General features: G+C 41.5%; 1 protein-coding gene across 6 annotated transcripts in view; it reads right to left on the bottom strand.

Annotated features, from left to right (window-relative positions):
• Window positions 1-22,958, bottom strand: part of rap1gapb (RAP1 GTPase activating protein b) — a 49,554-nt gene extending 26,596 nt beyond the window's left edge. For 2 of the 6 annotated variants that reach the window (XM_085924022.1, XM_085924023.1), the window contains exons 1-2: window positions 8,534-8,647; window positions 6,256-6,294 (exon numbers count right to left, since the gene is read on the bottom strand). In XM_085924022.1, coding sequence (XP_085780148.1) covers window positions 6,256-6,294; window positions 8,534-8,577 — 83 coding nt within the window. In that variant the 5' untranslated portion in view covers window positions 8,578-8,647. Of the gene's footprint in view, window positions 1-1,343; window positions 1,449-6,255; window positions 6,295-8,533; window positions 8,648-22,847 lie in introns of those variants that run through there. The other 4 variants (XM_085924024.1, XM_085924021.1, XM_085924028.1 and 1 more) reach the window with 3 other exon arrangements.
• Window positions 22,959-23,480: the final 522 nt, after the last annotated feature.

Raw genomic sequence — 23,480 nt, 5'->3', positions numbered from 1 at the left:
CAGACGGCGCGATGCAGCGAGTTTGACCCGTGAATTTACAAGTCGAGAGGCACAAAGGTCAATGAACAACCTGCATGCCAATGAAAAGTGCACTGCCTGCAAAGGTTTCAAAGCTTCTGGATTGATGACTATGCGAACTGGATAATAGAAAAGGTCGCACAGTCGGGTCCATTTCTCAACCCAACTCAACCAAGAATAAAGCGAAAGACACAAAATGAAGGGAGGATTTCAAATTGCCTGACCCAGAATGGGAGTTTTGAATACTCTTCACACTTCCAAACAGAAATATGCTTGGACGTGTGCTTGGCCAGATTTTTTTCTGAATGTCTTTCCACATTTCCTTCCGTTTTCCTGTAGGGACCATATCATGTATGTTAATTAGCGATACTTTGTACATTTTCTGTTTTTCTTTTTCCTGACCTGAGATGTTCATGGCCGCCAGTGGTGTTGTTCGACATCAGCGCAATCTACTGGGATGTGCAGTTAGCTAATTGTATACAGCACACACAAAAGTCTCTGCTGGTTTGACTGCTTTCGAGCACCTTTGACTCAGAGGTTGAAGCTTTGGAAGCTTTTCATTCAGCAGAATTGGAAGAAGGATTAAATAAAACATACAGTTTAATCTCAAGGCTTGCTCGGAGGTTTCATTTGCAAAAAGTTGACATTTCTGCCGAGGGGGGGGCAAGGCTGACCCAAGGCCACATGGAGTGTGAATATGACTAATGCGCATGGCGCGTCGCTGCGGATGCAAGCGCTTTCCTTAGAGAATGGCAGAAAGCCGCGGGCGGTGCGGGAAGAGTCAGACATCATCGCATCAAGGTCCACCACGCTCGAGTAAGCTTGTCCATTAACGAGAGCCTAACGTGGTCCATTAGAGGTGGCTAACGGGCATTCTCAGCCTGACAGCGGCCCAAGTACTGCCAAACATTACGCTTCTGATCAGTCCTGAAAAGGATGGCAAATAATTGCTGCCAACGGTTGGAGACACCTTGAACAGACATTTTGTGACACGGCATTGCATGGAGCCCTAATGCTGCAGTGAAAAACTTCCCAAGAGGCACTCAAACCGAAATCTTAAAGAGCGTCAAGTCATTTGCTTCTGTGAGTCAAAGGTAGGACTAGTGAATGTATTTTTCGTCAGGATTCCTAACCAGTTGCAAACAGCTTTTCTTGCCAGAAAGACATTTTGAACATGATACGTCTGAGACTATTAGCGACCTTGGATGAACCCTGATCCTAATTCAGCTGTCCTTTCTTTATGAACTCTGTGATGAGCTGCTTAATAAGCAGACGTGACAAGAAAGTTGTAAAAGACACCCACGCTGATTTTAAGCCTCACTCACCTGCACGCAGGACTGCATCATTTCAAGCCTCCGCCAACTTATCGCCTGCTTTGTTTCCGCGTCTGACTTCTCGGTGGTTCAACACCTGCTGCTGCGCGATGAGCCGCTCCTGCTGTCTCACAGGATACTGAGAGCATCACCCGCCCTTTCTTTTCCCTCACTCTCCCTCATCCCTCCCTCCCTCCTGGCCCGCCTTTCAGAGCCTCCCACTTTTTTTTTGCAATTTCTCTTCATCCTCTACATTGATGCATCATGAATTGATATTTAGGAAGAGCACAAAATCTTCCCTTTTTTCACTCAATCTCCAAATAGGTTAAAAAGCAAATTGTTAGCGTTCATTAAACTGGCATTGATGGCATGAAGCAGTCCAGTATGCCAATGTGGCAGCATCTTCAAACATAAAATGAGGACAGTGTTCAGTTTTTCTTTTTTGGGTGGGAGGCAACACAAGGTGCTGGTGCTTATTCACCGCAGCTCAATATGCTACTCGCCTGCCTCTCTCCACTCACCCACCTTCACATGCTTCATCCCTTTGTCATGTGTTAAAACGGAATTTTGGACGAGTGGTTTGCACATGCAAGGTCCAAATAGTGGATTCAAATCTGGGCTTTGTGTGCGGCGTTTGGATGTTAATTATATTAAATAATCATTCTGTTAACAATAATAAAAAATACTAATATTAAGTGATAATATGACGGAAGAATATTGAAACATTTACAAAAATGCATCATCACCGTGTTCTCATTCAGAAATCAATTGTATTTGCTAGTGACTTTCCGGCTGCTCAAGCGCACTGTACAAAGCACTAAAAATAATAAAAAGAAAATATTCAACCTATCAATTTGAAACTTAAACATCTCATTTCGGATAGATAATGTTAGCCATATAATTTTTTTGGGCTGAATTCCCTGAACGTACAATACTGCCGAGGGGGAGAGTGCAGATAATGAAGACAAAAGGCCCCAGGACAAAGTCCTGAGGCACACCAGTCAAAACAGATGTAATGTGAATTATTGGAGCTGGGTCAGCTGAATTTAATCACTTTATTATCCTACTACCTCATTATATAGCATATGTCAGAGAATCGACAGTTCCAAATAAGCCTCTCTACAACCTGGAAGTTTTTCCTGCGCCGTGGTTCTTCTGAGGGCTGAGCGGCTGGAAATAAACACAATAGACAGCCAAGCCCAATCGATGAGCTGGGCTGCAGGCCTAAGTAGAAAGTAACTCACAAGGGGATGCGAGCCAAGATTTGCAATGGCGGCCTGATGGTGCTCCCCTCACCCTAGAGTGGGTATAACGTTACACTAGCTCAGTTGCACAACACTAACATTGTGGTTTAACAACTCACGTCCAAGCCTGCAGGGAAAGAGTCAACACAACATTCTTGTCCATTTCAAGCCTCTCGTTTCCATCCTTCAATCCAGTTTTATTGCACTTGTTCTTTATTAAGGTGAAAAGGAGTCTATTTCAGCTGACTTGAATTGAGAGGCCAGCTTCGATTGGTCACCAGCCAATCACAGGGCTTGCGTCAAAAAGCATTTACAAACGGAGTCTTCAGTGAACCTAAAATTCCGCTTTTGTTGGAGAAAGCACGAGAGCGAACGTGCATATTCAAATCGAGAAGCACAAAACTGCAAGGCCGGCGTTCCAACCACTCCTCCACTGCACCGCCCTGATTAATTAAATACAGACCTTTTGCGGTTCTGTCATCAGCTACCAAGATCTGTATCCAACCGCAAAGGTCCCCATAGGACTACATTAATCAGCCGGACCACAATATTAGGTACGCCTGCACAATTTTATTAGAGCCAATGCAAGTGGATTATTACAATGCTGTCCAATGAAAAACACGTTTCAAACTACAACCACAATGCTAACAATAAATACAAATAATAACAGTAACGAACCACCAGGCTATATGACTATTTTAATGATTTTAACACAATATATTAGTCATTGTGTGTTGCAATTGTGTACCATTGCAGCAGATTAAATATAGAAAAAGATAACCACAAGGCAATGGAAATTCTATATTGTTTTTCTTGCTTCTTGTCTCTCATGGGATAGTGCAGGCATGCGTGCATGCTAATGCAAAGATTTGACCATTCGTTGTGAGCACAGCTGTTAGTTATCGTGTGTTCCTTCCTCTCTGCTTCATTAGCGATTGCATTTTTTCTTTGTTCAATGTCGTAGCTGTACAGTTGAACTTAACTGAAGTTCAATACATTTGCATTTATTTTCCAGGAATTATAGTTCATCATTTATTTCGGTACAACTTGTCATTTGGCTTTTATATGCACTACATTTTAATTCACAAATCTTTAGCCTTTTGATGATTTTTTTTTCTAGGCTAAGTCCCGGCCTTTTGTCTCAGTTGTTTTCTCCTTGGGACAATGGAGTCGATATTAAGATGGAGAGGAGCCATTAGCAACAAGCTGTTGAGGCAGAGGTGCACAATACTTTGCTCTTTTTTCTCATTTAACAGTGGCGGGCACTCAAACGACGCTTTTTGAAATTTGGTATCGTTTTTAATCCTTACGTTAAATGTTGTGGGGTTAGGCTTATATTAATTTTCCAAAGTGGGACATTCAGACAAACCTCCACTGCAATATCAGTCCGCGCATATTTGTTGACTATTTTTCACCTCCATTGCTATTGTGCCTTTCCCCCAAGTGGCTTTCGTCTCGCTTCTGATTGGCTAAAAGGTCCATTTAGTTGCTCAACCTCCTGCTTTGCTTAAGCAGAAAATTCACCAATTCGCTGAATTATAAGGAGCCCAAAGAAACTCATTCAGGAGTAATTCTCTCCGATTGTAAGATTATCGTCAACATGATTGTTAAAGTAATTTGCATGCAGAAATACAGTCGTTGGAATTGTCTCGCATCAAACTCAAATGATGGAACAATTGCTGGAGAGCATTATTCCGCAGCCGGAATGACAATAATAAAAGAAATGTCACGGCATTTTACGACAGCGGCCTCCTCCTCCTCTCCCTCCTGCTGGCAGGATGCGACAACGGCAAGCGCTGTCGGTCGCCACAGCGTCGATGGCAATCGATATAGTGAGCCTTTTAATGGCCAGACACTCGGCACGCAACCAAAACAACCAGTTGAGTCATGTAACACGTAAAGGTACAGGTAAAAATGGATAGAAATAAAGATGTGGAGAAACCCTAAAATACCCCAAACTATGAATTGACACCTGCCCACATTTGGAAACTGAATATTTTGAATACTTAAACGTTCTCCACAGCAAACCTCACGGCTACGTGATACATCTTTAATAAAAGAGAAGATAGCAGATTATCTGAAAAATGAACTGCTCCACTAATCTCCAAATTGCCTGAATTAAATGAGTAAAAAAAAACAAAAACTGGAAGGATGATATTAAGGCTTTTTATAAGAGCGCCGACAGCGACAGTACATAATGACTCAATGATTATAATCAGGAGCACTGCATTGTGACAAGCAAGCAAATGCCCCCGGCGCCCCTCATCCTCATTTTTATGAGCAGTCAGAAACATGTTGAACACAATCGACTGTGACTAGTCCACCACCCACACTCTTTTGCATACAAATCCAGTCTAGAAGGTCTTCAGACTAGTCTACTTCAACATGGACCACCCTCATGGGAACAAACATACAATTGTTCACGGTTGCTGGGAAAACAGCAAACAGGAATGACCTTGGGCATGCAACCACATGATGCTTCACCAAGGAGTGAACATTTATTTATCTGATCAGCCTGCCACATTGCAGATAACGTTAAAAATCAATGGGACTCGAGGTTCGACAAGATAGGATCAATCCTGTTTTTTTCAAGGCAACATGTGCCAAGCCTGCCTTCAGAATCGTTGTGTTTATGTCATTTGTTGTCTTTGTGGTTTTTAAACTATCAAAGTGGTGTAAAAATATTTGCCCCTTTAGATTGAATTCATTTTGCATGTTGCTCTCACACTTAAACGGTTTCCCATTATCCCAAAAAATTAAAGTATTAGTCAAAGACAGTCAATCGCAGGGCACATTGATTGATTGATTGATTGATTGATTGATTGATTGATTGATTGATTGATTGATCGATTGATCGATCGATTGATTGATTGATTGATTGATTGATTGATCCCACAAAACTACCAAAACCTTCATTGGTCTCAACCATAACTGCAGTCAATCTTGCAATGATGTTACTGTTGGTACGGGTGGAGATATCAAAAAAGCCTGAAGATGTTCCAAGGCCAGCTGGTATTATTAACTCTCCTCCATCTGCTCTTGTGGCCATGTTTAGTCACACTATCCCTACTCCATGCTGGGAGGCTCTGTTCCCAACAGAACATCAAGTCCCGTACCACTGACTCATGACGTAAGAGAAAGCATGAAAAAGTTGAACAGGAAGTCGGTACTATGGTTTTCGCGCAGTTGGCATTTCTCATTGACAATTTTCCAAACAGTTTCACAAACTGATCTCAAATTAGGTCAATCGTAATAGGATGTATGAAAACGTCTCCCAGACCCATGCCCAGAATGAAACAGGAAAGCCACCATTTTATTTTGAAGCTCCCATTTTGGGGGAATACCTCGGCTTATCCAAGTCCTACAAGGCAACTCATCCAAACAAGCCATCAGCAGAAGCAAGTAATTGGAAAAAAAAAAAACTCTAAATCGTGACGCTTTTCTGGCTATCCAATCTAATGTGGGCGAAGCATAGCGAAGGAAGAAAGAAAAAAAAACAGCCCTTGACACCAGTTTCATTAATCAACACTAAATTGGGTGGATAAGTCCAATGTGGAAATGTTTCCAAATGACCAAGGTGGCCCGAAACAGATACGCAAAAGCTCATTTGTAAATGCGGCCAGAGCATGAAGTCAAAAACTGTTATGTGACTTCCAATGCATTGAATGGTAAAGACTTACCAGAGGAGAGTTCTCGTCTTGGAGACGCTCTTGTCCACTCTGTAATAAAAAGAGGACAATACTCTTTGAAAACAAAAGCAATTTAACAGCTAACAACAGCTCAAAGTTCATATTTCTATCAGAATAAAACAATGATTAGCTCCAAAAATGACTTTTCAATGATTCTCCAAAAGTAGCCCCCAGAGAAGCACTCGATCTATCTGCATCACCCCCCCTCCACTGATCCCCCGTTTTTTTTTTCTTTCTTATCTGCCCTAGTGCCTCCCCTGCCTGTCTGTCTGTCTGTCTGTCTGCCTGCCTGCCAGCTGCTAACTACCCATGCTGGGATTGAGTCAAGGATGGGAAAGGACGGCTGCCAAGCGCGAGTGTGGGAGTGTGAAAGTGACTGGAGGTAAAGATGACGGCTCACAGTGCAGGTTCAGGTCACGCCAAAAGTAAGCCAGCTACTGCACTTGGGTCCATGACATACCAGTACTCTCAAATCAAACAAAAATTCCACGCAGTTTGCAGTAGGAATTTGACAATTGCATGAAATGGAGATAAGAAAGAAAACATTGCATGGGGTCAAGTAGAACTAAAGCTGCAAATTGGATATTTAAGCAGACTTTTTACAGTCATCTAGTTTCATTGCACTTCAAAAAATACATCCCAATCAAATGTCCTTGTGCAATGCCCGTTACGTACCAATACACACAATGTACCAATAAATCATATCTAAAATATGCATCAGTATTGCCTAAATAAATACTTATGTTTCTCTCTGTGTTGCTTTTGTTCTGTCCAAATGCATTTTGCAAAAAATGCTCATCATAATACTTTTGACAAATAACCACAGAGGGAGTAAACACAATTCCCCTTTTACACAAAAATAATGTTTTTGAAGATGACAGATCCTCCAGTCTGCATGACGAACCATTTCAATAGGTGGGGGAATAATAATAATAATAATAATAATAAAACAATAAATACATTGAAAATAAAAAAAAATAATAACAAAAACCAAAATCAGACATGTTGTCAATTCATGACTGAGATCAATTTAATCTGCCTGAAACACATTTTGTTTTGGGGCTTTTAATCCATCAATATCATCTCTCTGCTCTGGGAAGTGGCAGTTCCTCGCTCGGACGTTTAAATCCACTGAGCAATCATGTGGCACTTTTCCAATCATGAAGCAGTCGCACTCTTCATTGACATTTATAAATAACGTACTTTAAGTGCATGATACTGTAAGTGCAATAATCGCCCACAGTGAAGCCCCTCTTTATATATTTGCACCTTTTCACGACTCCAGCATCCATTTGTGCCTGTGTTTTTTCAACAGATCAGATGACACTGCCCAGGATGATGTAAGAAGTGGAAAGGTACGTGTGTTCACTTCTAAAGTTGTTGATGTGACATTTTGTGTGCTGTTGCTGGCGGTAGGTCTTCTGCTTGCGTTAGGTGTTGACAGTGTAAATATCGCACAGCCACTAGGCCACCGACCATCCCCACGATGACAGAGGTGACATGTTGTTTTGCTGCTAACAGCATTGTAAAAACCTCCCAAATGGTAAAAACTGCTCAAAGTGAACTTAAGTTGACAAAACTTTGCCTTTACTATGGTGTGCCTAATAATGAGGCCAGTCCTTGCATCAGCATCGTTTGACGATCGTGTGGTTTTGGGATCACATTAAATTGGAAACGGAAAAAAAAATGCCACATTTCAGCAGCAAATCCTTCACTGTATTTAACCACTCATCAGTAAATAAAAGAAGGAAGAAGCCATTATTGGTCGCTAGAGGGGCACATTTAATCCACTGGCCACATTGTTGCGCCTGAAGTGAAAGTTCACAGAGCATGCTCGGCTATCCATTAAACGAGCATAATGAACAAGCTTGCTGCTTCGTTGCCAATGAGCCAGTAAATTGTTATTTTAACGACAAAGGGGTGGAGAACGCACACATAATCTCTTTTGTAAACCAAAGTCTTTGTTTAACAAATGCTAATGAGGAAAGGAAGAGTCAATGACTTGTTACAGTCTTGCAACAAAGACACATTGTCTAAAAACTCATTTGGGAACAACAGGTGAGTTGGTGGTAATGAGCGCTTGGGGGGGAAAAATAGACAAGCCAATTAATAGTTACGGCTCAGCCACCCACATGAACTTGAGGCAGACATGAGAGAACTGCAATCTTTGTTCATGTAAACAAGCCTAGAGCAGTTGAAGCATCAGTAAAGTCCACAAAGACTCATTCAGTGAAAAATCTTAAAGCTAAGTGTCTTAATTTCATCTCACCCTCCGTATGCTCCAAATGTGAAACTCCTTCTCCTCTGAAACATCCTGCTGAGGTGCTGATGCGACTCCTCCTAGGTGGTTTGAAAATGTTTCTTCACGATAAGTGACACAGCTACAGATGACAGTGGCCACCGTAGCCCTCTTCTTTTTACCTTCACTCTTTTTCCGTTCCCTCCTCCCTTGTTGTCACCCTCATTGGTTATATCCGAGTTTGTGTGTGTGTGTGTGTGTGTGTGTGTGTGTGTGTGTGTGTGTGTGTGTGTGTGTGTGTGTGTGTGTGTGTGTGTGTGTGTGTGTGTGTGTGCGTACGTGTTGTCTATTGTGATGTGTGAATACCAAATTCACTGACTTCTTCATGGATGAAAGCTACGGATCATTGGAGTAGGGGACACGTAGCCATTGCGCTCCCTGGTGATTCTATTTGTGTGCGACCTTAGAGGTCATCCAGTAAGTGTCCATAAAAGAAATGAATGGATGGCCTCACAGCAGTTCTCACATGCTGACACCACTGTAACTGGAAATAGTCAAATATCTTTCAGCATTTCTGTTGAAGAACACAACATTAGAGCTTATTCTCCTCCACACTAGATATGTGTCCGGTTGTGGCTAAAATATGCAAAATGACTCTGCCTTTAATCGTATGTTGCGTCATACTAAATGAGCTATTGATGATGATGTGATTACCTAATGTGTTTACAAATCAGCATTCAGTCTTCAGACTGAGCTAATCAATCATGAGCAACTGTAACAAACAGAAGCTTGGCCGTCATAAAATACTCTTAGCTAGTAAAAAAACAGTCAAATATGGACGCTCGTTTGTCAGGTCACAGGGAAAGTCACGTCAAAGTGACACCTGCATTAAGAGAAACATCCATGCGAACAGTGACCATCAAATCAGCCCCACCGTAAAGCAGACCGCCCTCTCTCAGATCCGTCAGTGGAACCCGCCTCTGGCGCAGAATAAAACCACACAATTTACGACAAATATATAAAACCCAAGTCGTGTTTATAATGCACACTGCTGATTTCCTTCCCTTTCGATCTAAATCACAGCTGGAGTGAGTTACACAACTATCAGCAAACAGCTTGGCGAGAAGGTGACAGCTATTGACAGACACACAAAGACCGTCAACTGTCCTTGGTCTGGTCCCGTCCGTGTCAGATCTTGTCTAGTCGGGGAGATGATGATCTGATAAAGTTAATCGAGCAGCCTCAAAGTAGACATCAAGAATGTCTTAATGACCTTAAGGACTTCAGTCATCAAGAAAACGGTGATTGCGCTGCAGTGAACTGAAAGTTTCCATCTTGGACCAAACCTTTGCCAGTGAGCATGATGAAAGGTAATTGCTAGAAATGCTCAAATCATTAAAAAATAGCTCTGCTATCACTTTGTTGTCTTTGGTCTCCTCCTGCTTCCTTGTTAGTTTAAGAGCACTGCAGCAGTCTGACTCTAAACCTGTTAGCTGTTATTGTCCCCTGCGGATGGATCATTGATTCTCCTCCGTCCCACTTTGCATCAGTATCGCCAACGGCTGGGCGCCCTCTTGACTCCCAACCTCAGCCAGATAGGTCATAAATCAAATCACAAGCTTTAGAGGTTGGGATGCAGGAATGTGACCCACAATACCATTCCCTTAAGAATTGATCTTGACATTGATGAGGTGTGACTGGATCATTTGTCTTTCACTTTCCAATTGTCAAGTCACTGTGTGTGAAAATGGGCCTCCATGTCCGAGATCTCCAAGGAACCTGCTCACAAGGTGAGCGGCTTATTCCGAATGCATCTATTCATTCTTCAAGGTCGCTGTTGTTTGTATTTGACGTTGTTTTAATGGGAATCATATGAATTGATCATAAGAAAACCTGCATTTTTACATATGGCTTGGGGCTTGTCGCTTTCTTGTCTTTTTTATTGTTTAAAGTGAATCTGCTTTAAAATGATTTGCGACACATTTCTGATTTACTCATGTTAAAGGGAAAGTCAAGGCCAAATTTGTCTGATTCCTATTTTGTTGATGGAGAATGAAATACATTGTTTTGTATCCATCTCAGGGGCGGCCATTTTGCCACTTGCTGTCAGGTGAAACTGACAGCACAGTTGCCAGGTCTCAGGTCAGGTCAAAACCAATCACGGGTTTCACAGTTTTCTGCAGCTGCACAAATGGAATATGAATCTGTGGGGCTCATATGGAAAATTCTGGGCTTGACCTCCCCTTTAAATGAATAATCTTATCAGTAGTGAGTGGGGAAAATGGGGCATTTATTTGTGGTTTAACATTTCAAGCACATTTGGTTTATGCAAAAAAAAAAAAAAAAAAAGAAATTGTGGTGATTCACTTTTGTGAAGGCAAAAGGCCAGTTGCGATGTAATTAGTCTTTATCTGCAGGGTTAAAGTGCTCCTCAGCCTCGACTTTGGAGAGCCTGACTGGCGGTGGAGGCGGACGGGAGCGCTAATGAGAGTCTGAGCACTGTGAAATGAGGTTCAGTAACCCCCCCTCAAGCAGTTTCACATAACCACATTAGACGAACAACTAACAAGTTCCATCCACATCGAGAGAGAACTTGTTGACAGGGGCTTGTGTATGACCCAAATGCAGGACGCCACAGACCGGTTCAAACAAGTTCATGATTTTCATGGACCGCCAATGGGGAGTGGAAAAATTGGTTGGACATAATACGCAGACTTCCTCTGGCATATGAAAGAAAACCCAAAAATATTCCATAAAATATAGAGAAAACACAAAATATAATTAGACATATTACATTGCATAAAAATACCAACTAATGCCAAGAAAGTGACGGTAGAACAACTAGTGAGTCATAATTATTATGATTTTAAATCTTGGCTAATTTTTGATGACTACTACTTTCAATCAATTCCTAAATTATTGAATATGCTTGCTTCATGTAGGTATTTCCAGACTGTTGGAAATGAAAAAGTGGATCAACATACCTATGGGTCATCCCTACTCCTGCGCTCGCTCTCCTCACTGCCTGCTGCATGCACAGCAGATTTGCTACAGCAGCATGTCAATCTTCAAGCGCTGCTGCAGAAGCTTCATCTAAAGTGTCTTTAAAGCTCCGCATGAGCCAATGGCGTACTCTTACACTTCCTCCCCGCCGGGAATGGACTGAGCGGGACTCGTTTCATATTTAAGAGGCACGCGTGGGCCCGAGTGCCAACGAGTTAGCAAGGACAACACGCTAGCGGTTGCCATCTTTGTCAAACTTTCCGCTGGGTTTATTTTAATTTCCTCCCCCACCCCGACACCCATCCCTGCTTCAAAAGGCGCCTGCCATCTTTTAATATGATCTCTTCTACAAGCCTATTAAAAAGGACTCTCAACATCATCTGTGGACGGAAATTCAATTTAAAGTTGTGACTTTCATCAGTTGTCATTGAAATACTTCAGATGTTGAATGCAAATAAGGCTGCCGGGTTTTATTGATGACTAGGCTATGAATAGACGATGACATCTAGGACAGCAGACAAACAGTCTGTCCATGTTTTAACGATAACAATCTGCATCGTCCGGCCAGAACATTAGGCACACTGCAAATCTTGTTCATGAATGTAACATTTGGCGAGTCCTGAGGTCTTTCGCCAAATTTAGTGAGAATCTTTGGCAATTAATAAACCTATCCTAAAAAAAATGGACATTTTGGACAATCCTTGCAGGACGAAGCTTCCCACACAAAACACACACATCTTGTCATTGATAGTATCACCGTTTATGGACTCCGACCAAACTGTTACTGGAACCTCTTTGGAAGTGTTCCCTTTATAGAAAACTCTGACAAACCCAGGCCCTTGACAACACAGCCTGCTTGGCACGGTCAATGAAAATTTATTAGAGTGACGAGGCGACTCGTGGGAACGAGAGCAAAGTAATGGCGGTGCTCGGAGGGATGACGAGCCAGGAAGTACTTATTATTGACGTGCGCAAAGTCGCCCGCTCGAGCAGACGCACGCTGCCAAAGCGGCGAGCGCAGGGGCGAGACGAGATGACGAGCGTTAAGACCGAATCGGCTCTAATGATGGGGATCGTGACGTGCTCGCAGCGGAAACCTAAAGACCACGGGAGGTCACAGGTTGTTTGCTCTATGTTCAAAAAGTGAAGACAATTTGTCATTTTAGTCATCACACAAAGTTGATACAAAATGTGTCTTTGCGGGCCACATCAAATGATGGGGCCGGCCCTATCTGGCCCCCGGGCCTCGCGTTTGACACCAAAGCTCAAAGATGGTAACATCAAATTGTAAATGAATATCCTCAATGTAAACAGCAATAATAATCGGGGGCATATTACGGAATTAGATATGTAGCCGTGTAAACAGAATTCAGATTTGGATTTATCAACAATTCGATATTTGTTCAAAGTGCTTTGTTGAAACCGGCAAGAGGACATGAGACAAGGGGTAAATGTGTAAATGTGTCCTGTAAAAAAAATGGAGGCAGTATAATAAGCGATTCAGTCATTGTGCCCTCAGAGCAATGCAGAGTGCGGGATAGAGAGGAGGGAGAAAAAAAAAATACACACAATCGTTTTAAAGGGGAAAAAAAAAAAAAAGAGCAAAAAAAGCCAGCGGGGCCCGTCCTCCTGAGGGTAAGGCAATCCGGAGTGAAGCCCATTAGGAGGAATAAAGGAGAATCGTGGCAATGGAGAGTGAGAAGGCTTATTATTTCATGTAACCACTATTGAGTTGAAGGAGAGGAAGAGGAGGAGGAAGATGAGCACCCCTAGGGGGCCACATCCTGGGATTAATGACTCTGCAGATGGATTGGCTTTGATTTATCCGCATGAGAGCGATGCCGTGATGTCTAATGGACATAATCGCTCCTGACCACCTGAAGCTCTCGTGTGCACAAATCCCGCCCTCAGTCAACACAAAGGTAACACGCTGCACCTCAGTTGAACAAAATCCACCACTTTGTGCTCATCAAATTATTTTTGTGCTCTCAGAGACATTCTAACATGCAAATGAATACCAATGGCATTAATCCTCTGCAGCGTCAACAACAACAAAATGTGCTCATTGGAAATATTTAGGAAACCCTGACACAATTAAGTCGAATGCAAAAATGATGGCCATACTGTTTGCTTCCATTTCACTTCAACTGGGAGTGGCAAGAAACATCTTCATTGTGACGAATGTATGCATGCTTCAAAGCCAGCAGGCAGATGAGAAGGGTGGCTGATGTGGGTCATCAGCTTCTGATAAAGTGCCATTCAGCTCAGGAGAGAGCAGGGGGGGGGGGGGTGTTTTTCTTGCAATGATGGACGGTGTAAACAAGCTCTTGTCCACTATGACATTTAATCTAAATTAGCAGCAAGAAAATATCAGCGTTTACAGGATCAGAGGTGCTGCTGCATTCATTTATTCTTTCACCTTAGGCTGCCTACTTTACTAATCATCCATTTATTATGCTGTTGGTCATTGGGTCACATAGATTTGCGGAATAAGGGCAAAGCAAAATCACATCACCAGTTGCCATGTTAAATGACAGAGAAGGGAGAAAATTGACCATTTTATGAAATGAAAGTCAGAATGGTTTGATTTGTTATTTTCCAGGGCATAAGAATACAAAATTGGAACAGTCAGAATATTTTGGGGATTTTTTTCCCTCAAGATTAGATTCCTTTATATACAACTTTTATATGATCAGAATTATTTCGTAAGAATTTATGATATATACATATATATTTTTGTACTTTTCCTCAAGATGATATAGCTTTTTGTAAGTCTTTTTTTTATCTATTTCAGTATGGCAATATCACTTCTACTGCCTCCACAGAAAGGAGCTGCAATTAACCTGCAGGCTGTGGCGCTCAGCTTCCTGCCGTGCGAGATGTCCTGCATGCGTCACAGCGTGAATGTCGGGGTAATCTCCACAAAAGCGCCCACACACACTCACATGGCTACAAAATAGCAGCTCAGCGCATAAAAGCACATCACGAGCAAGGCTGACGAGAAGGACGCCGTGCCGAGCTCACCGCAGGAATGTCCTGTATCCTCAAAGATATTCGGAAAAGATATTTTTGCCAAAAAGGTCAACATTTCCAGCCATCTCAAAAGAAAATCTCTGAATCTAGCAAATGTAACAAAACAGATTTTTTAACACTATCACACACAATGTTGGAAAAGTTTTCTTTTTGATTCCAATTGAAATCAAATAGAAAATTAGAATACTATTGTGTTCATGATCATACAGAGTTGTCATCATATTTTTTTAAAGACGTCGGCAAGTATCTTGAGGATGATATAACCCAGCAAAGAGCGTTTATCTGTGTCCTACCTATCTCATTTCTCACACTCTTACACACAAATACACGCACACACTCTGATATGCTGCTGTCGCAATGTTAATATGATAATGGCAGCACCTCCGTGAGGAAATGTCAAATAAAGATGATACATTTTAAGTGAGAGTTGGGAGGGAAAAATTCAGCCATAGCATTTAGTGTGTGTGTGTGTGTGTGTGTGTGTGTGTGTGTGTGTGTGTGTGTGTGTGTGTGTGTGTGTGTGTGTGTGTGTGTGTGTGTGTGTGTGTGTGTGTGTGTGTGTGTGTGTGAGGAAGACAAGGGTCGTAAATGTCTCCAATGTCATTTTCTGTTGCCACTTTTTTTTTTTTTTTAAATGTACTTAATGCATTCCAGTACTCCATTAAGGCATTTTATTTGTAAATCAACAAAGTAGCTGTCATTGCGTGAAGATTTGTTGACCTTTTAGGAAAAAGACTCAGCAAATCATGTTTTATGCTAAAATAATTGTTTTGTATATAAAAATAAACTGAGTGCAGAGGGATTCCCATTTCCATGAGCGTTGAGAATTTCGTTGAATGATTGCAATTGCCAATTCCCAAGGTGTCTATATATATTAATTATTAATTGTGGTGTATGTGAGCTCTTCTGTTTTGTTGGCCGTCCTTGACTGCACCTCATGCATAGTCAAAAGTGCAAATAAAAGTGTGCTTCTGCTTCTCTCCTCATGTTCGCAAATACGACTCGTGACCTTGGTTGTGGTTTGTCTGTTTCGAATTATTTCATGACTGAATGCAGCCGTTCATTTATGACACACGTGTTCAGAATTGTGTACATGCTAAAAGTATGGTGTTGATCATTGATGATGATGCTGCTTTGCCACAATCGTGTGGCATTTAAACTTATAAATCCAATTTTTTGTAAAGGGTGGCAGAGGAGTGAATTAGTCCGATTTTTTTCGCTATTTACAGGAAATCTCAGTCCGTGAAGACCACAGGTTGATAGTATGTTATATTTATGTTTGATGAAAAAGTGACATTGGGGCATTCATTGATCACAAATTCTGCCTAGCAACAAGTAGCTATACAAATCAAAACCTGTGACATCTGCTGTATTTCTTGAAGTGGCCTATACATACAAAGACGTTCCTATTGTGTGAGTCCTTGAACCACGGAAGGCGTTCCCCAACATTTGAGATAATCAATTCCATTAAATGCCATCTAGCGTAGACAATAAAAATTCCTGACTACCATGAAATTAAAGAAGGGCGGGGCACACAAGGTGACCTGACGCTAGACCACAAACATCCTTGACACAATGTCATTAGATATGCTGCATGAAAAGAAGGACACACAAACATGTACGCATGAATGTTTAGCTGATCAATGTTCTCGAGGGGGAATGCCAGAAATGAAATTCACATGAAAAGAAGGAGCTGAAATGACGCCACTTAATCAACAATAGCAATGCACTGAATACATCTTTGTCAAGGTCACTTTAGCAGCAAAACAAAACAAATGTCTCAACAGTTATCTCAAAAGCCACAGGAAGTGACTTCACTTTGGCGATAATAAAAAGCAAAGTATACAATAAAAGACTCAAAACAAAACACATTAGCATGTGTTGCTTGGCTTTTTCACTGGAGAAAAAAATAATAATAAATGGCTCTTATCAGTTGATTTGACACAAGTCGCCTCCATCCGCATAGATCAAGTGAATTCAACACACAATCATTTGAATAAATTCAAAGCAGCAACATATTTTGGCCCAAATCTGCACGCTCTAATTAATATGTTGGCTTAAATATGACGCCACTACACAAAGCGGCTCACCACCTCAGAGTGCACAAACGTGGGATTTAAATGGCGTGAGTGCACTTTGTGACTATCAATTATTGCTCAAGTGGAGCCACTAAAATCAGCTCCTATTGTGTTGGTTAATGGGAAGGAACATAGACAGACGTACGTCTGAAGCTTTTATGCTTATATTCAGACCCGCTGCTTTTGTCCTTCTCAAAACTGCATTAAGATAAATGAGAAAATACGTGTCTGGTGGGGTTTTTCTCCCCAAAGCATTTGGCAATGATTTGAAAATGCTTAAAAAAAGATGCATATTTTATTTGGGGAAATGAGAAGGTCACAACTTTGAACAAGAATTGCAAGCTCAAGTATAAAAAGAAAAAGTATAAGCTGGACTGATCTGTGTGCATTCCTACAGTGGACCTAAAAAAAAAAAAAAGCATGACTCATGAGTCCTGCAGACTTGAAAGCGATGCACTGACGTCCTCTTGCTCTCGCTCGTGACGTTACACTGCATCACACTGCTGTCTGAACTTGGTGCTCACAGTGACGTCACCTTGCGGCTTAGATGAATAAATCCAGATGGAATCAACCAAATCAGCATCTTAAAGGACTGTTACTATACAAATAGGCTAGTTGGGTCATCCAAGTCAATATTTTAGCTGCTAACCTTGATGTAACAGCGAGGATAATAAATCCTCCCACACCAAGTTTCTCCAGCCGTAACATGAATATCCAGTGGCGCTCTCAAATGCATGCAGTGGGATTATCACAGAGACGAGACGCTGATATCTCCCAAGGGTGTACCGCCTTTGCACTCATGTCAAAGCCAAAATGTAAGCAGAGCAGCCGGGAGTTTTCTTCAATGCACAAATTAGCTAGATATATACATATATATCTTTTGATAAGGTGATATAGTGTGTACATACATATGAAGTGCTGCATCCATGAGCGAAAACACATTTATGGTCTGGGCCATGTGTTCATCCGTCCGTCCAACCCAAGGTTTTGGCTTTCGAAAACAAATAAAGAATATATGCGGACGGTCGTCGTGATCTGCAAGCAGCAGTGCTTACTCAGCAGAAAACGAGTAGTACAAGCATTAGTCATCTGTGTGACGTCACCAAGCATTGCGCTCTAAAAATACCACTCGCTATTAACTAAAAAGGATGGGATGGATAAAGGAATGTGGAGAAACGCTACATAAGTATATCATGATGTACATAAATCATTTTTCTATGTAGGTACAGCAATCAGAAAGATTCATGTTGAAAATATTGTTTTCCAAGAGGTTTTATACATAGCAAGCTATTCACGGGGTTGAAATGCAATTGTTCATCAATCAGAATTCTGTTCATTTTGTTTTGATTGGAGCACACATTGGTTCCTGCCGGCAAATGAAAAATGTCTGCACTCTGAATAAAAGTGTTCTCTTTCCAATTACGTTTAAAGAAATGGATCGCTGATTGATTGCCCCAATCTTCTCTTTTGGTGCAGATGAAAATAGAATTGGGCTGCTGTGACGCAAATCTCACACCAGGAGATGACAAGCTCCAAGGTTTCATGAGCAACAGAGTGCACGGTGATTGTCATTAGTGTGCCCCCCCCCCACACACACACACACACAAACTCCAGAGTGCTCAGGCGACCATTTGTTTTTGCATGACACATTTGTGCACAAAAGCTCACCTGATTGACACTGAAGAGCTTACTTACTGATGAGAACTTATAGCAAGTTCACTCCAGTCCAAATTGAGTGACTAATGGACCAACAAACATTTGAAGCTCATTAACCCAGAGTGGAAGCATGCAAATTGAAGCCATGCTTCCTGCAGAATGTTAATTAAATTAAACATCTCATAGTGGGAGATAAGGAATGGATTAATCATCATACAAGAGCAACATTGTCAAATGTGGCATCCCTCAAGGTTGACTTTAAGGTCCCACAATTTTTGGATTTAAGGGCTCAAGGCAGACTTCATTAATCGTATGAGGGAAAATAATAAATTAGCTTTTAAAGTCCAACCATGTCTGTTAATGAATATGGGACCTAAGAGTGAACCTTGGGGAATGCCTCCTCTAACCTTACAACTCATTGGTGAGTATTTTTTTATTCTCCAATAATATACTTTCTATAGTCTATTAGTAATGTTACTAGGATTAGTAAAAGTATTTTTTTTTTTTATTCTTGTGTGGCAGTTCATCTAAAAACAAGACTACAAATTAAATAATTTACATAAAACAAACTAAGATAAAAAAAAGGCCTAATCTGAAACAGAATACAACTAATTACAGTTGATGTGATGTCATTAGAGAGACAAGAAAACCAATTAGAAAAAACAAACATAAATTTGCATAAATGACATCATTACTGCCACCATAGCAGCCCCAGTGGTCTCATGTGTCACCCCACACAACCTCGGGCTTGGAATTTTTTCAAGTGGCAGACCTCCCTCCCTCAGCATTATGTAAAGAGCAAATTATCCCTGGAAACATAGGAGACTGAGTTCTCTTCATTTCTTCTTTTGTTTTCAAAACAATTTTTTCTTGGAGAGCAAAAACACTTTTGGGCTACTTTTATGCATTGATGCATTTAATGAAATGCAGATTAAAGGCATTGGGGAGATTCCGTGATTGTAACAACCTGTTTCCCACATTCAGTGGCAATCCATGCAAAAACAGCAGCCAGTTCATCATTTTGAATTAGCGTGTGCAATGTGCTTAGACTTGAATGCAAATTGTCAAATTTAGCCTTTCAGAGTCAATTTATGTGTAAATTTCAACTGATCCTTAAACTCGACGAGTCTGCAAAACAATCGACAGCAGAGACATTTCGATTTAAGGAGCTTGAGAAACCTCCAAGTAAAGTTAAATCATGTCCTTTTCAGCTTCATGGGAGTCTAAAGGGTTTTAACCCATCAATTTTTAACGTATTGTAGCAGAAAAAGATGAATTTGAAGTCTGAATGGAGCACCAAAGATGAACCTTGACACAAACATAGCAATAAATCCATTTTACTCTCTGCAATAGAAAATAATTTTTAAAAAAAACAAGATGATGCTTTATTGATCTGCAGGGAAAAAGAAGGTGAAGGAGTCTTAAATAGCCATTTCAATCATCTATATTGCAACCAGAGGTGAAAAAAGGATAGCTCTATTTGGCACACTGCCTCCTAATAACTGCATATATGCATGATGCAGTCATGTCAGAAAAGTAGCGCAGCAGATCATTAGCTCTCCACTCATCCACAAAGGCTTGTATATAAAAAAAAAAAAATTCTCATCTTCAGCAGGGCCTTGCCGGCCTCGCAGTGGGAATGACAACTGCATTTCAAGTCCCACACACGTGATCATGTTCTGAATAACGGAATGAAAGAGGAGGAATTTCTAAGAAGGTGCTCTGTCAGTGTCGAGGCGACGATGCACAAGATAATACATTCCCGGGAATGAAACAGGCCACATGACCGCAAAAAGCGCACGTTTGTGCTGAAGAAGACTGGCGACCAAGAGCAATGGTGCATTCATTAAAAGTGGAAGCCAGGAATAATCACACTGGCCCGGAGGTACACTTGGGATTTTTTCTTTTTCCCAGTTCAGACTGGACAGTTCTGCTAAAAGCCTAACATGACGACCACAACTGACTTGAATTCATTCTTGAGAGCCTTGTTTGTCGGTTTGCCGCACAGCGAGCGATGTGGACGACTTTGAATCATTTTCCCGCTTATTGCTGTACCGTACCAGCCCATGTGGGAAAATAGTAAGTAAAGTCTGCTATATAATCGTAGTCAAATGTGCAATTGAATTTGTATTGAGGCTGTAAATAGTGAACAGCAGTTCAGCATTCATGATTTTGCCAATTTTGCAAGGTTTTTTTTGCTGTTCAGCAATTGATTGCTGATTTTGCCGACTATAATTTTTGGGCTGAAAAATGATGCTTCTTTATTTGCTGAAAGTTTTACCTCTGCAGTTTTTGTACTCAGTGAGGGGAAGCTTCATTTAATGTGATTGAAAAAAGTGAGGGGGTGAGCTTTATTTCGTATAATTGGGGGGAAACGAAACTTGCAGCCTTTTGGGGTTGGGCATTAATTACCTGCCGATTTTCACTATTCCCAGCATGGCATTGGTTTTTTGTTGTTTTTATACTTCGTTAAAAACATAAAAGATTGTCTGATCCGTTCTCTTCTTTTCTGGTGCCACGCTATTGAGCATTATTTATCAGCCCTTGGCGCAGTGCCATTTTGGTTTTACATTGCCCTTTAAATGGAACTGCTCTGGCTTATGATTGCACTATATCGCAGCTCTGCAGCCAGCATAAAATATTCATCCCATTCATATTTAGCCCCTTGTTTGCTCTCTTATTCCATCACAGAGCATTAGGTCATCCTTCACTTAGCAAACACCCCCGGAATTGATTGAATAAAAAAAATTGAGAAAGTCGTGACACTTCTACTCGTGGGGCTAGAAGGGAGAGGACAAGAATGATCCAAAAAGCCAATCATAAATTTGCAAGGAGACAAAAGACGCTAGAAGGCTGCCAGGGTTAATAAAAATAAAATAAAAAAACATAAATAAACAGGGATGAGAGCCCATCAAGGTGATGCACATGTGTGTATATATATGTATAACATATGCACATAATTGCTATCACAGATATTGGTAAGGAATTTTCAGGGAGCACAATGAGTTTCATGTTTCTTTTCCAACAGCCATTTCATGGATCACTGAGGTGGGGAAGGGAATATTTGGCCGCTCTCTCCGAGTGAGGCAGGCCGTCAAGCTGAAGCTTAGTGTCTGAAAACTCTGGAAATCACTTAACTTGTAATACCTGTCGCTGGCGTGACAGTGGAGCAGGCTAATCGCTGTGCATGACACTTGCACAGCTACTGCAAAATGATTGGCGGAAAGTGTCAAGTTATGTCGCAAGAATTTAGACAACTTTACAATATACTGTAGAAGTACTCACACAAATTCCATGATCAACAATAAATAAGGAAATAGTCAAGACTTTGGGGGATCAAGTGTCAAGCCAAAAAAAAAGCGAAATGTGCAGAACTAAACAAACATTAAAGCCCCCAAATTGGTCCAAAAATGTTATGACAAAGAATTGGACCTAATACATGTCAGCAACATCAAATTACAAGCAAAATTATTAAATGTGCTTCCACTAGATGGGAGGTGCTACAACCTCTTGCCACTCATGCAGGCCCAGATTTCACACAAAGTGACACAAGATCATCATTATTTCACTATACGTGCTGTGCATCTTTTTGTTTTAGATTGTGACACATTGTTTGAATATGATCCAGTATCCCAAAGTTTTCTTTTTGCTTCGTTTTCCAATCCCCAAAATACAAGAAATACATTATGAACGCAAATTCAAGTCTACAGCAAACTACAAGCTTCATAGTGAACGCATTGTTAAAAGATCAGGTTTAGTTGACTTGACGTGGTATGAAGGGCAAGTGTGGAGCTTTGACATTCAAGAAAGGTGATGGATGGGGCCAGCCTGCCTGCCGACCTGCTTGCCTGCCTGCCTGGATGGGGCCAGCCTGCCTGCCTGCCTGCCTGCCTGCCTGCCTGCCTGCCTGCCTGCCTGCCTGCCTGCCTGCCTGCCTGCCTGCCTGCCTGCCTGCCTGCCTGCCTGCCTGCCTGCCTGCCTGCCTGCCTGCCTGCCTGCCTGCCTGCCTGCCTGCCTGCCTGGATGGGGCCAGCCTGCTTGCCTGCCTGCCTTCCTGCCTGGTGCGCTTGCAAGGTCAAATTGATTGCATGCAGCCTGCGGGGGGCCGGACAAACACAAACAAACACAAAGCAGTGTCTGTGCATTTTGCCATTGAGATTCAAACATCACATAAGAACTTGACAACTAGGGACTCAGATGTGGAAAAGTTCCTAGAGATCTTCTACTTCCTTCTGATAAAGTGTCATTTTGCAAGGCATTGAATATTGGGTGTGGAACAAAAATCAATAAAAGTGCAAATTGCGTGGATTGAATTTGCCAGTAAAAGGGCCAGTGGATGGATATATTGATATTTAAGTGGCATCAGTGGGATTATTTACCCCCAAGGTTTGGAGATAGGATTTCATATTAAGGTCATTCATTTGATTTATACAGTTCTGAAAATAATTCTCTGCATCATGCATTCTTATAGTTGAAAATGAAATTGAAAAGGCTGCAAAATTTGCATGGACTTGTTTAATCATTGTGTTCACTTTAAGCATAGAAGGAACAGAAAAAAGTTATTTTCCTCTTACCTTGCAAATAGAAGATGCTTTGCCTGGGCGATGCCACCCCCCCGCGCCCAACTGCTGAGATGAAGAGTGGCGCACAAGTGGCGAAGGGAAAGAAAGTCAGCTGCAGCGTGCAGGCGGAAGGAAGAGGAGGATGACGAGGAAGAGAAGCTGGAGGGCGGATACTAACTGCATGCAGGGTTGGATCGGATGCTCCGGTCCCTCTCCACTTCCACTAAGAAAAGTGTCATGTGACCGCCATGTGATCAGTGAGCCCACCTCCCTGCCTACATTTGTGCATTCATTTCACAGCGAGCAATGTTAGCGGCACTCTCTGGAAAGATCAAGGCAGAAAAAAATAAATAAATCTGGCTTGCACTCGCTTTATTAGTTGATCCAATGTTTATTTAGCATCATGTATTCATCTCAAGAGGAGCAGTCAATCAGTGTCCCTGATCCTGACAGGACAAGCTATACAGTAAATAGATGAATCAATGCTTCTGATGCCAAGTCCCACTTATCAAGATGGAAAAAAAAAAGAAAGAGAAACTTTCATATTCCCCATGAGATGAAATTCAATTTGCAGTATATTTTATCTCATATAAGCACTCACATAAAGTAGAATCAAAATAAGAAATAAGATCATAACAATCGGGC

This window comes from Syngnathus leptorhynchus, chromosome 11 (assembly GCF_054491065.1).
Source record: "Syngnathus leptorhynchus isolate UIUO chromosome 11, UIUO_Slep, whole genome shotgun sequence".
NCBI classification, from domain to species: domain Eukaryota; kingdom Metazoa; phylum Chordata; class Actinopteri; order Syngnathiformes; family Syngnathidae; genus Syngnathus; species Syngnathus leptorhynchus.
Note: the sequence above shows the minus strand (reverse complement) of the source record. Positions and strands in the feature narration are given on the sequence as shown.